At 38.5% G+C, this 15647-nt stretch overlaps 1 protein-coding gene across 2 annotated transcripts in view; it reads right to left on the bottom strand.

The window, feature by feature from the left end:
• fut8b (fucosyltransferase 8b (alpha (1,6) fucosyltransferase)) overlaps nt 1–15647 on the bottom strand; it is a 106435-nt gene that overhangs the window by 21802 nt on the left and 68986 nt on the right. For both annotated transcript variants that reach the window (XM_044107233.1, XM_044107235.1), the window contains 3 exons: nt 14970–15132; nt 7754–7868; nt 914–1151 (listed from right to left, as the gene is read on the bottom strand). In XM_044107233.1, coding sequence (XP_043963168.1) covers nt 914–1151; nt 7754–7868; nt 14970–15132 — 516 coding nt within the window. The remainder of the gene's footprint in view (nt 1–913; nt 1152–7753; nt 7869–14969; nt 15133–15647) is intronic.

The raw sequence follows: 15647 nt of genomic DNA, 5'->3' as shown, positions 1-15647 counted from the left end.
CAAGTCCTTCTGAGTCCTTTTTTTAAACAATGTTCCAATTATGCTAAATGTAAATAATATACCATGTGGTCTTTTTAAAATCCAACATGCAACGCACTCATTGCACATGAAGCACAGTGGTTTTGAATTTAGATGTGATGGTAAAATAAATATCTGTCAGTCCAAGTGGGGTTAAATCTACAGCCAATTTCACATCTCAGTATTGATAAAAATATGTTGCCTGAATCAAACTTGCCAGAATCACTAACCAAGACACAAAATAATGTGCTGCATTACCATCCAGAAACACTCAGAACTACCCCACAGCACCACGTTCAGGATCCTTTTCAAACAAAAGTATTTTCAAGTAAACAGCTTCAAGCCATTGATGTGAAAGTCAAAGTCAAGTCTCAAGTCTTGATTTTAATGACTCAAGTCCCCAACTTTGTTATTTAGGGGCCTTTCTCCCTGTTAAGAACATCACTACCACTAACAGCATTTCACTTCATATATATATTTGGTGGAATTTTTAGAAACACTTTGAAGATGTTTAATGGACCAAGCTGGAATGCAATCAGTGATAATTGGTTATTATTTGCTGAGATGAATTTGAAGCTCAATCACAAAGATTAAACTCATAGCATCAGACTGTAGCTATGGCAACACAACAATCAACCTATGAATATAATTTTTTTTGTGCTTTAGGAAGTAAACTTGCTAATCCATTGAATCTTAAATTTAAATGTTAAACAATTGTCAAATTTTTCTACAATGAAACCAATAAATCAAATTCAATTATACATAAATACTCTCATTCTCAAGAAACGTGTGAAAACCCAAGGACTTAGCAGCTGCTTAGTTCACTTTGCCGTTAGCGCTGCGCTAGTGCTAACTGCAGCTCATGGTGCGACCGTGTCACTGGAGATGTACCCACCTGACCAGTGTCCAGTGGAAGCCCCGGACCGGTCAGTGCATGTGTTGCTGACGGGTAGAAAGACGGTCTCCCAGCCGCCGGGGGCGTAGCGCCAGTTGTGCGACTCCAGGATGAGCGTGCGCTGAGTGCCGTACGCGATCATGAAGCAGTAGACGACGTGGTGGAGCTGGCAGCCGTAACCGCAGCCCTTGTTGATGTTACACACCAGCTTTCTCGCCTTACTGCAATCTGGGGGATTCTGGGAGAAAAAGGAGAAAGTGTTTCAACATTTTTTTATAGCTCAATTTTCACCTTGAGTTTCTTAGAAGACTGATCTCTGACACGCAATAACACACGGCTCATATTGTTTTATTAGTTTTCATTGGCAGTCTCGTACTGAACTCTGAATTTTATGTTGCCCACTCATGATTTTCCCCTAGTTTGTCTTTTAAAAATACCTCTTCCATTTGTCTCTTTATTCAATCATTCTGCTTTACTGAAAAAGGAGAAAGAGGCTAAACTTTTTATTTTGTTGTAATCAAAAAGCCCCTTTTATTTAAAGACATGCAAATTGGTCAATGCTGTCTTTCTTCAACAAAAAAGCAATTCCAGGGATAATTTTCCATCAAAGTGTGTTGAAGATCCCAAAAGGAAAGAACGAAGGAATAAAGCAAGAAGGATTGGGGGAACGGAAGGGAAAAATGAAGGAAGGAAGTCATCTAAAATTGAACGACAAAAAAATTGAAGATGAAGAACGCAAGATAAAAAGATTTGAGGGGTGAAAGAACGAATGAAAGGAATCAAAAGAAAAAAGAAAGAAGAACGAAAGGATAGATGGATGGACAGACAGATTGATGAACAGCAAGATAGATCAATGAATGGATGAAAAGACAGATAGAGAGATTAACGGGTCTGCATTTTTCTTAACCAAAAATGGGAAATTGAGTGTCAGAGGAGATCCGCATATTTCTTCCCACTCTGTTGTACTTTTTTGTCTTTGTTAATCCCAGTCTGGAGAATACCTCAATCAAATTCCAGACTTCAAATCTGTGTAGGAACCCACATATCCACTAGAGTTATTCATTCCTGAAGAATATAGAGCTATTTAATCTATATTTGGCTTTTGTTTGGGTGATATTCAATAAAAGATAGAGTGCTCTTTAGCAGCTGTTGTGGAAAATTACTGATTGCTTTCAAAATAGGCTGAATGCCACTGACAGACACTGACTAATTTCCAGGTCTAGTCGTTTCCGGTGATTTGTTAACAAGAAAAAATAAAAAAATAAAGAACAGTGCCAGCTCTATCCTTTAATCTTTTCATTGTTGCTTTTGTTTTCTCTTATTCACTTTTTCAGTGCTGCTTTTACTTCGCTGTCGTTCTCTTAAGCTAATTCTTAAGCCATCCCTCTGCTCTCTCGGCTTCCTATCTTTTAATGTCCTTTGTTTCTTCCTCCTTCCCATTTCTCGATGCTCTCTCTCTCAATTCATCAGCTCAAAAATTAGCTGCAATGTTATGCAGTTTGAAGGGAAGAATACCGAATAAGAGGGGCTTGGAGAGGGAACAATAAACTGTCTATTTTACGTACAGAACAAGTGGAACGCAACAGATTGATGCACGCTATGTCACTGACGAGTTGCCGCGCGGGTTGTGATCCACTCGGCAGCCGATCCGAGCGACTGGAAGCCAACCGGCTTCCTAAACAGCAATTATTTGCTGATGGGAGTGTTTTCCTCATTAGGCTGCTGCAGCTGTGGATAGTTCAGAGTAATCAGGCCGCCCAACACCCACCGGCTAACGCTGCCTATCACACGCTAGCAGGAGAAGTAAAGGGGAAAACAGGAGAGGAAAAAAAGAGAGGAAAAATAAGGAGAGATTAAAGTTTTAAAAAGGATGGTATTTAAAAAGAAGCAAATTGGCAAAAGAGGACAGGAAGCTGGCCAAAACTGATTAACGCTTCTCTTTCTCAATAACTCAAAGTGTCCCTTTTTGCCGTGTCCCGCAAAAAGGGACACGGCAACCCACACAGGTATTTCCTTCTATTTCCAGAATCCCAGTTCACCATAAGCCCCATGGGTGTAAAATAACCCACTAAAATCTACAGTCAGTGGCATCTGATTACAAACGACCTTCTCAAAGCTTGCTTTCTCTATAGAGAGGCATGCGTGAGGTCATTTTATGGTACGAGTCGTGCCGAGACGAAGCCGCCGTCACTGGAACCTGGTGTTGTTAATGGTGGAGCTGGAATGGCTCAGAGGATAATGACGCCAGCTGTGTGCACGGGCAGCGTACTGTAGGTTAAGTACCTCTTTAAATGTTCTTCTCACATATTAACATCCAGGGTCAGTAGCAGAGCGCTTCGGGTTCGGGCAGACCACAGAGTCATTGTTGGTTAAGGAGTGATGGCTGAAACCAACTGAATATGACAGAATAATAACCCCAGGTAATTATCCACAGTGCTCCCCCTATCCACTCACTTCAAGATGCTTAAAGTGAATGTAGGATGTTTTCTGTGCTCCCACTGACAAAAGGCCTTGAGTAGTAAAAGAACGGTTCACCACTGCTGGTATATTCATATCAGGCTCTGTATTCTTATTGGTGTTATTTTAAAAATAAAAAATAACACCAGTAGTGCAACAGTGACAGATTTCACCAAAGTTTTAATGAGCAATATAAAAAAATTAAAAAAATTCAAATACAAAAATCTTAATGACATTGAACCTATTTTGTTGACAGTTTATGGGCAATTGATTTTTTTCAGCAACAGAAAGTCGATGTGGTTTTAGTCTGATGCTCATTAGAAAGTTCCTCATTTTTAAAGTCAATTTCAAAATACAAAGTAAAATGTTAAATACGCATATTCCTACAGTGGATTGAATAGACCAAAAGATGACTTTATACATAGATGAGAACAATAATTAACAAATAGATGAATTGATCACAATCATAATCATCATGAGACATTTAGATTTTAGAAAAAAAGCACCATATGTGTAAGAACATCCTACTTTCCAACTAACAAAGTTAAATGTTATACCACACATATAACAAAGTTATATGGTATAACATGTCTGGTATAACAAAGCTATACCAGAACTATATTTCTGGTTCAGATATTAACTGAACCAGAAATATAGTCCAAGGGCTGGACAGAAAAGAGTGAAACAGCAGCTAAAACCCAACACTTCACTTGTTATGGTTTACTAATATGCTCCTGTTTTTTCCCCTCCATCATCTCTAACAAGAAAAAATTGTCACCATTTTTATAAGTGATGACAGAAATGTTTAAGAGCACCTTATTAATTTGATCTGGAGAAAATACGTCCAACTTCATTCTGCAAAGAAACATTTTTTTTTTCCGTCTCCAGTCATTTGTACATCTCTCTGACTGTGGTAAAAAAAAGCTTTTTAATAACCACATTAATACAGAACTGAAACACTGCAAGAATAATCACCAGCCGCCTGCTCATGTAGTTCTGCTTCTACGGTGCAGTGTGTGCGTATACAACTTTTTAAAGGTAATAAATACAGAGAAAATGTGAACCAATTATTTTGTTTATAAGTAAAAATATCCTAATAAGTTCCAGGGCTATTCAAAAACCACCCAGAGCTGAAGCTGGTCTAACAAAACCTAATTCCATTGAGCTTTTAGTGGCTAATTTAGATCACCCCTGATGGCCAAAAATGATACCAATCAAAGTCTTAACAATTAAGATAAAGGTTGCTGTACATGTTGTAAGATGTGTAAATGAAGAAGAAAAAAAACATTCAATAGTTTTAAAACATTAAACTGTTAATTTAATTAGAAATGGTACAAAACCAACAGGTCGAGTGCAACAACCTTTCTGCTTTTATGAGCAATTTACACTTAATCACATTGTTTTAAATAGACCTTCTACAAGTTTAGAGACTGGTGTGCTTGTTTAAATTAAATTTAGCGCTAGGACAAGCTTCAGTTTTTGGCTCTGGTTTGTACACAATGACCCTCTGCTAAACCCACCTGGTTTATTTTGGAAGCTGTGCAAATCTGCTAACGTAAACAGGATGTCAAATACATGAGAAAGATGAAAAGAATGAGGTCAGTTTTCAAAATAGAATCCGGCACTATGTACCATGTGCCCAAATGTAACAATAACTGGTTGGTCAAGGGCTTTTATGCTATTATGTTTATTAGAGGTCTGACATCGGAAGATCCCAGGATGCTGCATGACACCACAGAAAGCTGCTTTAATAAAAGCCGAGGAGACAAGGTGTTACAATTAACAAAAAGAAGGTGTTTGGGGCGTGAAAAGCAAGTTATCAAGTTATTAGATACCACAGTCATTTTACCCAAATGCCCTCAATTTGACAAAAAACAGCCAATACATTGTTTCCTTTTATGTTGATGGTTTCTGTTTCTTGCTATAACAATCTCTAGCTCCTTTTCTAAATGCTTTTTTTTTTTTTCTTTCCCCGCCAGGGGGTCTTTTGTGGGCTCTAGTGTCCCTTATATGACAGTAGGCTGACAGGAAAGGGGGAAGGGGAGGGAGGAAGACATGCAGCAAATCTCAGCCGGGTCCGGGAATCGAACCCGTGACGGCCGAGGACTCAAGGCCTCCAAAAATGTGGGCTGCGCTATCCCCTACGCCACCACAGCACGCCCCTCCTTTTCTAAATGCTTTAAACATTTTTCTGATCACACTTTTTATACTGAGAAAAAAGAAAGGAAACATGTCAGCTGAATTTCACAGTAATCCACTTTCCTTGTGTATTTATCCTTTTCTCTTTTCTGAGTAACATATACTGAGCCACATCTTAACAGCATTTACGATGGCCAAACCACATTTTTACTTCAGATGTCTACACCAAGTACAAATTCCAGAGATTTTCAGACTAAAATTTACAGCTTTTGCAGTCTTCTGTTTACAGCTCAAAATAAATAAAAAAAAAATATATAAAAAAAAGTTAACCATAAGCTTGTAGCAATGACTTCTACAGCCGATAGTGGAATGAAGGAAAACCCTCAGAGGGACTGAGAGGAAGACACGAGGAAGAAGGGCAGGTAGAAAACAATGAAGACAAGGATGTAGGGACATTAAAACAGCAAGGGAGAAGGACAAAGAACGAGAGAAGAACATATGAAAAGGATGATAGGACACAGGGGAAATAAACATGAGGAAGGGCAAAAGAGAGGGAATTAAGAACTAAATAAGGAAAGACACAGGTAAGATAAGAGGGGTTGTCATAAAGGAGGGAAGGAAGAACACAAGAAAGATGACAAGGAATAAGGTGAAGCAGTAAGAAAAGATATCCACTAGGAAGAACTGAAACAAAAGAAGGCAGCAATAAAAGACACAAGGATGAAAGAAAATAAATGTAGGACAGAGGTTAAAGTCCTGAAATCCTAATATTTTTCCATCCTCTGATAAACCTTTCCCTATTTTTCCAAAGTGTAAAAGAGCAAAATTGAATTCCATGATTTCCAGACAGCACTGAAACCATACTCATAACCTGTTTTAATTCTCTTTTTAAATCAAAATAAATATTTTTTTCAAAACGTTCTTGCAACACTTCACTGGTTGTCATCATGTAATCATGTATTCTTCGAACTAAGCAATGACAAAAGCTCCGACTATGGCATGATGCCATGAGAACTGTGTCGCTGATGAGAAAGCACAACAAAGCTGTGATTTGACTCATTGTTACCGGGCGCATTTTGTCTGTGATGAATTATCGCTGGGAAAATAACCACGGAGGCAATGAAGATACAAAAAATAAACAAGACAGTAATAAATATCAGAGTAAAAAAAAAAAAACAACAAAAAAAAACAAACAACTGAGCTCCATCTGAAGAAGCTGTGGCTGCTGGATGAAGCGAGTGGACAGATGGAGTTAGTTATGGGAGGAAAGAAAAGGAAAGCTGATGCAGGTGGCAGCGACAGCAGTGTAAGAAGGAGGAGCCTGTCTGTCTCTGTGCACATATAGATGTACGGAACTGCATGAGCGAGCCAAACACGCACACACACACGCGCGCGGACACGCACACACATGTGTGTATACAGGCTATCGCTTTGCATTTAAGCACGAGCATCAATCTTATGGCTCAACTTCAATAACAGTTGCTTGTAGGTGCGGGTGAATCCGTCTGTGCGGGACGGCGTGCACATGAGGGTGTGTGTGATGAATTAGTGATGGCAGCTGGTAGAGCAGTGTGATCCCTCAGCAGTGGTGACAGCAGCTGTTAGTGGTGCCGTCTCCGCCCAGCCAGACTGACTGGGTCCTCTTCATCAAACACACCGGCTCATTAATGCTGCAGGACCCGCTGCCGCAACGCACCGCCTCGTTCGAAGAGCCTGCGGCGGCAGAGTCGGCGAAGAGAAGCGGGGCTGCTCGGGCCAGGGAATGAGTCCTGAATATCATATATGTATACTGAATGCGTGTGTGTGTGTGTGTGTGTGTGTTTTTTTAACATGCAGCAACATGGCTGACTGGGCATGGGAGTATTTGCCTTTAAACTGCATAGACATTTCAGTGTGTGCATGTCTGCAGATGTGTCATTCCAACTGTCTTTCGGAATGTGAGCGTGTGTGCGCGTTTGACTCGAAAACGCTGACAAATAACAAGAATCCCGCTTGTCAGTTCCCACAGCTGAAATTGGCTGCTTTCATTCTTTTTACCTGCTACTTGTGGAAACTGACGCTGGCAGATAAAGATGGTGCAAATGAGACAAAAGAAAAAAAAAAAAGCGGAAAAATGCGTATGCGTACCCGTCCATGTGAGGCAGACACTTGGATGAATGCTAACAATGTAGCTTTGTCTAAATGTATCTGCGCGGAGGAGAATACGGGCCAGCTGGCCTGAGCAGCAGGTGTGTCTGTAGGTACCTGTAGGTAGGTGATTCTGTTCTGGACCAGATCTGACAGGTCTTTAGCCTCCTTTATTCTCCATTCGCCAACTCCATCTGCCTGGCTGAGGTAGTATAAATCTGTCATGATGGATCTGTAGAAACAATCACACATTTTCAATCAATGAGATCACTTTGTAAACCAACATCCGAATATAAACACAGTCTGAATAAAGATGATTTTTTTTCTATAAAACATGTCATGCTTATTTTGCTTTCTAGGATAAACACACAACCCAAAATTTTCAGTATGACTTTAGTAATTAAGTTAGTACAATCTAAACAGATTAAAAAGCATATGGCCTTTTATTCTGGATAGGCAAACAGTATAGGTACCTGTATTTGTTTTTATTAAGTAAAGTGTATTCTCAACAAGAACTATTGAACAAAGAAATGCCCCCATCTTAATCTAATACTTTGTTAATTCCTGATCTATAGCTCTGGCTACAGAAAATGTAAAGAAAAAGACAGAACACATTTCATGTAAAATTGCACACAAAAACAAAATGAAGAGAAAAGGAGGCTGCTTGCTACTAGTTACCAGATGGTAAGTGTCACCAGAATATTGCTGAAGGGTAATAGTTTAGGTAGCAGTGAGGTTAAAGGTGAAAAGCTAAATGCAACTGTGTTGTGGATACAATCAAAAGTTACAAACAAACATGATGAGTTATGTAACCACCAGGGCAGGAGAACGCTGCATCCACATACAGGTCTGTTTATCAAGCTTGTTGTTTATTTGAGCATCTGATTACTTTGAGAGTAGTGTTTGTGCTGGTGTAGATTACCAAATGCAAATATAAACTGTGAAATTGCAGTTCAGAAACAGATAAACAGATGGCAATACCTGCTTCAGTAACCGGTGTACGTATCGGTATGAAAACAGCCATGAGCTCGACTTTCATTATGATAAGCAGCCATGTGGAGCTGCTTTGTTCCTGGATTTTATTTCAAATCTAACTTTTCGCCAATGGAGCATGTTTCGTGTGAATGAAGGTGATAGACGATCTTAGCCACAAGCTCTCATTCGCTGGTGTTTAATCACCCAGCGCACAAACACTGCACCCTGGTGAGGCCGTGGGAAGTTAAACAGAAAGAAATAAAAAAATAAAAAAATAGAGTTACAAGCAGAGGGCTAGCTGTCTGGAGGGAAACATTGCTAAATTTACTTGGTGTTATTATTAACTAATAAATATTAACACACTCTTTCTACATAAACTGCACAATACGGCTTTAGAACTGGCAACTTTATGGGGTGAAACCACCTTTTCCCCTGCAGCTGTTTTACATCTCACTGTAACGGAACAATTTTATTAAGTCCAGAGCTCCACTTTACAAGATAATTTTGACCTTTGAGAAATTACTAGCCCTAGAAATAATCACTCTGGTGTAAAGTTCCAATATCTTTGAACTGTTTTCTCACAATAAGTACAGTAAGGCCTCTGTATGAATAAATCACAGGAACAATAGTCTGCCTGTGCAAGCAGCTTACTCGCATGCTCTGCTGCTTGCTGTTCTCTGAACCTGACAACAGCAGAGGCAAAATAAAAAAGACTTATACCTACTGCATGGGGGGAAATACCTCGCTTTGGTCTTGTAGCATTATGTAGAGCTTACCCAATAGGTCACAGTGCTGTTTTTCACAAGCAGAGTTTCAAAGGTGCAAAGTTCCACTATTTGCAAGACTAAGTGAACTGAACGGAGACATTCAGTGCATTTAGTTAGAGGAATGTGAGACATGGAAAATTAGTTATGAAAAGTGTGTTTTTCTTGTTATGTTTTTCGTTTTTGTTTTGAAAAGCAACTTGTCTGGAACCTCAAATAAAATATTTTGTTTTTTACTTTCAGAACAAAGCAATTTCAAATCATTTACTGAAGTCCTACTGTAAAGAATGTGACTTATAATTACAATAACTATTGCAAATGTATCTCAGTATCGGTGTACGCAATATTAACATTGCCAAAAACTGCTTGGATTGCAATAAATATGAAATTATTGTAGAAATGTCAGGCTATCTGGGGTCTGTGGTTGCCATAAACCCATTGGCTTCTGTGATTAGCATAATAAATATAAACATGTGTTTGTTTATTATAAACTATATTGTTTATGCACAAACATTAAGCATTGGATGTCTCTCTATTATCCATATTATCAACAACGAACATGTAACAGCATGACATGACTGAGAATTAGACTAACATTTTATAACATTCAGCTGGACCAAAAGGAGATCAGAACCAAATAAATCAAAACAGAGTGTAATGCAAAGGTTTCAGGAAAAAAAACCAATTTGTGAGCTTAACTTTTAAGCCAGACCTTAATATACCTGATATAAAAATACATATAATCTATTGGTTTTTTTAAAATCTTGCATAAAGTCGGGTTAAACCTTTACTGTTAGCAAGGATTACTACTTTTCCTATTCGTTAAAAGCCAGGATCATGAGCAGAAGACATTTTTAGCAAATATGTGTATTGCTTTCTTCAAATTGAAATAAATAAATAAATAAATAAATAAAATTCTGTAATGAAGATTACAATATCCTTTAAAAAATAAGGCGAGCTTCAGATATGTTGATATATTTCAAGGCCTTCAAATCATTCCTGGTTTTGAACATTTCAAGACTCAATTCCTACATGATATTTATAGATTTGGAGACAACCTATGCATCTATGATGCTGATTGACAACAACAGCTTCTCCCTGGCTCCTGAGCTGTATTTTGGATTAAGTCTGCCATCTACATCCCACTGACAGCAAATCCGAGTGCATGTCACACACTGCCTAACGTCGTGGCCATCCACTCTCAGACATGCCCGAGACTTCTGATATATGCAGCTAAGGGCAAACACATCACACACTCAGACACACCCATGCAAGCTTAATTTATTACTCACTTCTCGACCCAAATCAGTCACATCCTGTGCGACGGAGAACTCTTATACATGTATTCAGCAGCGCATGTAAATACACCCACACACACACACACACACAGCAGAAGAAATGCACTGTCTCATTTCAGCAGTGTGCCATTGTGAAGAGTGTCTTTCTAAGCTAACTTAGACAGTATCATCACTCATTGTAACATTCTGAAGCAGCAGGCACGGTGTGTGTGTGTGCGTGTGTGTGGTGTGTAAATGGATCTAAAAAATTTTCGCACAAGGGAACCATCACAAGCCCAGTGTGGTAAGGAGCACACCTGGCTGGCCGCAAAACGGAGCAAGAAGGAATCAGCCGACGAGCCCTGTGGGATCTGGCTCCGAGACCGAGAACGTATACGCAGCATTGAAGCTGAGTTTGTGACCACAAATATTTATGACCACAACATAAATATTTGTGGTCATTCATATGTGCAGCGTGGAGGCCACTCATACACTTTGGTTGTGCATTTCTATGCAAGGTTAGGACCGGACATGCAAATACAGAGTTTCAGGTTGCGATTACAGCAAGACTATAAGCAGATCATGTGAGAGAAAACAGACAGGAAAGGTGGGGGACGAAAGGCATTGTCCTAAAGTTAAACATATGACTTTCATATGGCATTTCTCATACTGTTTATTGTTTCTTTTATAATAAAATTTAGATTCATCATTGCTTCAATAAATTAAAAACTAAACTAACAGCATCATTTTTAGAATTTTCTCCTTTGTTTGTTTAGCAAGAACACCATAAACATCAGTAAATTCGAAAGTATGACTTTGATGTGGTTCAGTGATATAAGTCACACTTCTTTACGTAAGTAAGTTTCAAATGTTGATTAAATGTTTGATGCAATATATAATTTCTGGCTCATGTGGTCACCAAAATCAGAGAAGCAATATTTTTTTTAACCATAATTTTTACTGGTATCACAATAGATAAAATATCGCAATATTGCACAAATCTACTTTCACAAACAGAAGCAAGTTCTTAAGCTGCTTAGCAAGCTTGAAATACTACCCTGCTATTTTTGGGCCTCACAGTAACAAGAAATAAACTTTTTATCGATACAATTTACGGCACACTTCTTCAATAAATAAGTGGCGTGAGATAACACACATTCTGTCAGCCACAAATTTTAATTTATTTTAATCGGTTTTAAAAATAAAAACCGATTACAGTTTCCTTCTGTGACAGGCCAACAAAAGGAAGTGCCTGATTACGGAGTGGATTGAACTTTTGCAGAAGCAGCTCCAAGTCTGTTAGGTGTGTCTAAACCAGTTCCAGACTTCTTCAAAAGTCTGAAAAACACTCAATCTCTGTCAGGTTGGATAAAAACAGAGTCAGAGAGCAGCAGCTTTCAAATCAGAAAAAATTGTGTAGTCGTCCCAGGCTGGTCCTGATTTTATTTAGGAGCATCAGAGTAAAAAGGGTTGAATAGTAATGAATACTAATTTTTTCAGATTTTGACTGTAGAAAAATTTCTGCAAACCATTTATCTTCTTCCTTCCACTTCACAGTGATGTTTCATAATCATTAAAAATAAAATATATAACGATTTTTGGCTGAAACAAAGTAAATGTGAAGCTCTTCAAAGTATGAAAAGTTTTTAGGCTTCAGTATAAAATTGCTTTCTTGTAGACAATTTGAACTAAACTGGTTCAGTTACAAACTGAAGTCTTTTTCTTATAATGGTATTACAGCTCTTAGATCCCAAGGTTTGTTTTAATTAACACTCCAAATGCTAAGTGACGGTTAGCATACAGCTAAGGAATCTCTACGAACACAGAATCACTACACATTACTTCTATCAGATTTACATATGTTTCTCTGCTTTCCAGCTGTGAACATCAACATTATTTCCATATCCGAAAAGAAGAATGAGCCCAAAAAGCGGCTCGTAATGAAACAACTGATTCCGCTGGAAAAGCAGGAAAATCCTTTCATACTTCAATTTTAGAGCTCCATTTCTATTTTACTCAGGAAAACACTCCAGACCAAGGCTGTACTCAGAACACAGCATGCCCTATCCTGAGCAGAATGTAAAAGAAGAAGTTTAACATTTCTTCTTTTTACTGCTTTCAATTCTCCCATTTATATTGGTCATGACTTCCTTATCACCCATAAGTTAATCAAAAAAAGAGGGAGACATGGTAAGTAAATACAAAAAGGATATTTTGCCACATCAGCTTGTCTGTGTGTATGTGGTGGTTAATCTCTTTTTTGGAAAGCTACTTAGGCAGCGATGCCTGAGACAATAGGTCCTGCAAACTGCCTCAGGAAGGATTACATCTAGGAATATGACACCTACTTTTCCTTCTGCAGCTAATTTCAGGTGACTCAGAGGGCGTGTTCAGGATTTTTGTCCTTTGTTATTCTGAAAGGAGCACATGCTGCTGAGCAGTCTTAGAGCTGCCAGGATCCAAATCAAGTCCTAACAGAGAAGAAGCAATTTTGGCTGATGTTTTTTTTTTTAATTATTATTATTATTATTATTATGAATGTGGGAAGGGGTTTTTTTGTCTTTAAATAAAACAGAAACAGAAACTGGTGTTTGGGAGGGTAGTTTTTAAGAAAGATAATACTGTTTAAAAGATATTCGAATTTGGAAAATTTGAGTATTTTCATGTATTTCCTTAAAAATTTTAGCAAAACTGTATCCATCTGGTAATAAGTGACTTTCCTGCAGGAAAACAAAAGCTTCAGATAAAAATATATGTAATGCAAATATATTGATATAAATAATTCATAGTTCCCTTGAAAAGACATGGTTATCCCCCAATGTTTTTCTTTCCACAAAGTACTTTAACAATAAATTTTGTTCCATAGAGCTTTGGGATTAATGAGTGTCTCTGCTGGCACGTTTAAGCTATCTTAAGTGTTTAGCTAAAGATAATTTATTTAGGAAAATAAATTATTAGGTTTTCTGTTTATAAAGCAAAACACTGCAAACTTTCTATCTGCATCCATCAAACTGGCTTCATTCACCTGTAGATTTATTCTATAATATATTTTTTTGTGTTTTTCTACTGCTTATTTTGAGTCATGAATAACTGAACTATAGAGGGGGCTCTCTTCACATCATGCAGAGGACATTGTCAGAGTAACTGCAAGTTACTTTATGGAAAAAAGATTTATATTTTAGATTAATTAAATGCTATGTTCTGCTATTAATCATTTTCTTGTGATGGCTTTTTTACTTTCAGACATTTTTAAGCCTTTTATTATCCAATAACCTGTTAATACAGGGACACAAGTCCATATCAGGCTGCTAGTCCCACAAAGTCATTTTGTTCTTGGTGGCTGTGACAAGAAAAAGCCATGTTTTTTCACACTGGAAAAACTCGTATCGTACATTAGAGTCTAAAACTCAATTAAATCAGACTTGTTTCTCTAGTTTCAAGGACAACACAATGGCTATTGTATATTCCTATAGACCTACTTGATGCATCTTATCAGGATGCTATTTGAGACAAAAAACAGGGCAACACTTTCAACATTTATTGCTAACAAATAGCTAAAAAATATGCCATCTTTTGCTGCACTTACACCAAGGAGGATTATAGAGGAGTGTTTGTAAACGCTGCCCTCAGGGCTCACTGTCCTGCTTGTTTTAGGTGTTTTCTTGCTGCCACACATGTAACTAAAATGCAAACAGACTTCTTTGTGATGAAGAAGAAGCACATCTAACACAGGGCTGATAAATACTGTTTAATCGGCGAATGGAAAGTTTAAGCCCGTTCTTTGCAAAACAGCTCAAGCTCAGTTAGACTGAGTCAAGTTAATCCATGAATAACAGTTTTCAAGCTTTTGCAAAGATTATTAGCTAAACATCTATCCTTGTAGAATTTGTAGAAACAAACTTTGTAGTGCTCTCTTGCACAATGACAAAATAAATTCTGATTCTGATTGTCACAAGTCTTTTTCAGACTTTTCTTTCAGTACTGCTCAAGAAAAGCACCTCAAGAGCATGATGCTGCTACTACTGTTCTCCACGGTGGGGTTGGTAGCTTCAAGGTGGTGCGTAATGTTGGATTAACCAACAGCAATATAAAATAAGAAATTTGTGGAATGAACTGCTACAAGGAGCATGGGCCTCCTGTGTGTCTCATTAATGTTTTCAATCTTTCAAATTAGAAATAAATAAAACAAACCAAACAATTTGAGAAACACAAACCTAGAGAATTGTATATTGCTTGAGGGAACTACGTGCAAACTGAGCTTAAAAGGAATAAAGAAGTTCCGACTTCCCTAACTCAGAGGCTGCTGCACATGCTCACCTCTCCTGATGTCCCAGGTCCTGCAGGAGTGTGTCAGCATATTTCTGCCTCTCGCTGTTTTCCACATTGGAAAGCCTCTTCACCTCGCTCCGCACAAAGTACCAGAACTCCTTGACGCCGTTCTCCACCTTCCTGCGCAGCTCCTCCTGCGTGGGGCCAGGCCCTGCCGGGAAAGTAGGGAGGAGAGAACGCCGGGGTTTTATAACACTTTGAAGCGGCCGGTGCGATCAAAGAGAATGAACCAATAACGCAGACTCAAATGCAGACTGAAGAAATGAAATACGTTCTCAAAAGATTCTGATTATAGTGGATAAATAACCTCTCGCCAGTAAACGTGCCGATGGGAACACTGACCCCAGGTTACTTTGACCTCGTTAGGAAGCACTTGATCACTGCTTTTGTGCATAATCTCTCTCATGTTTTTCACACACAGGAAATTTATACCCCTTTTGAGCCCAGACAATGTGGAGCAGCCAACAAGGGTACTGCATGTGCCTGCCCTGGTTTCTGTTGAGAGAAACAGAATGGAAAAGAACAGAGCAACGCGGAGAACAGCCTCAAGCAGCAGAAGTTGGAGGTGGTGGAGATGGTAAAGCTCTTCTTTTTTTTTTTTTAAACCTTCTATCTCAGACACTCTCCTCACTTTAGCCACTGTGCTTGTGGAAAAAGCTGGAGGGT

The sequence above is a fragment of the Gambusia affinis genome, linkage group LG22 (genome assembly GCF_019740435.1).
Source record: "Gambusia affinis linkage group LG22, SWU_Gaff_1.0, whole genome shotgun sequence".
Taxonomy (NCBI): Eukaryota; Metazoa; Chordata; class Actinopteri; order Cyprinodontiformes; family Poeciliidae; genus Gambusia; species Gambusia affinis.
This window is presented reverse-complemented; position numbering and strand designations above follow the sequence as displayed.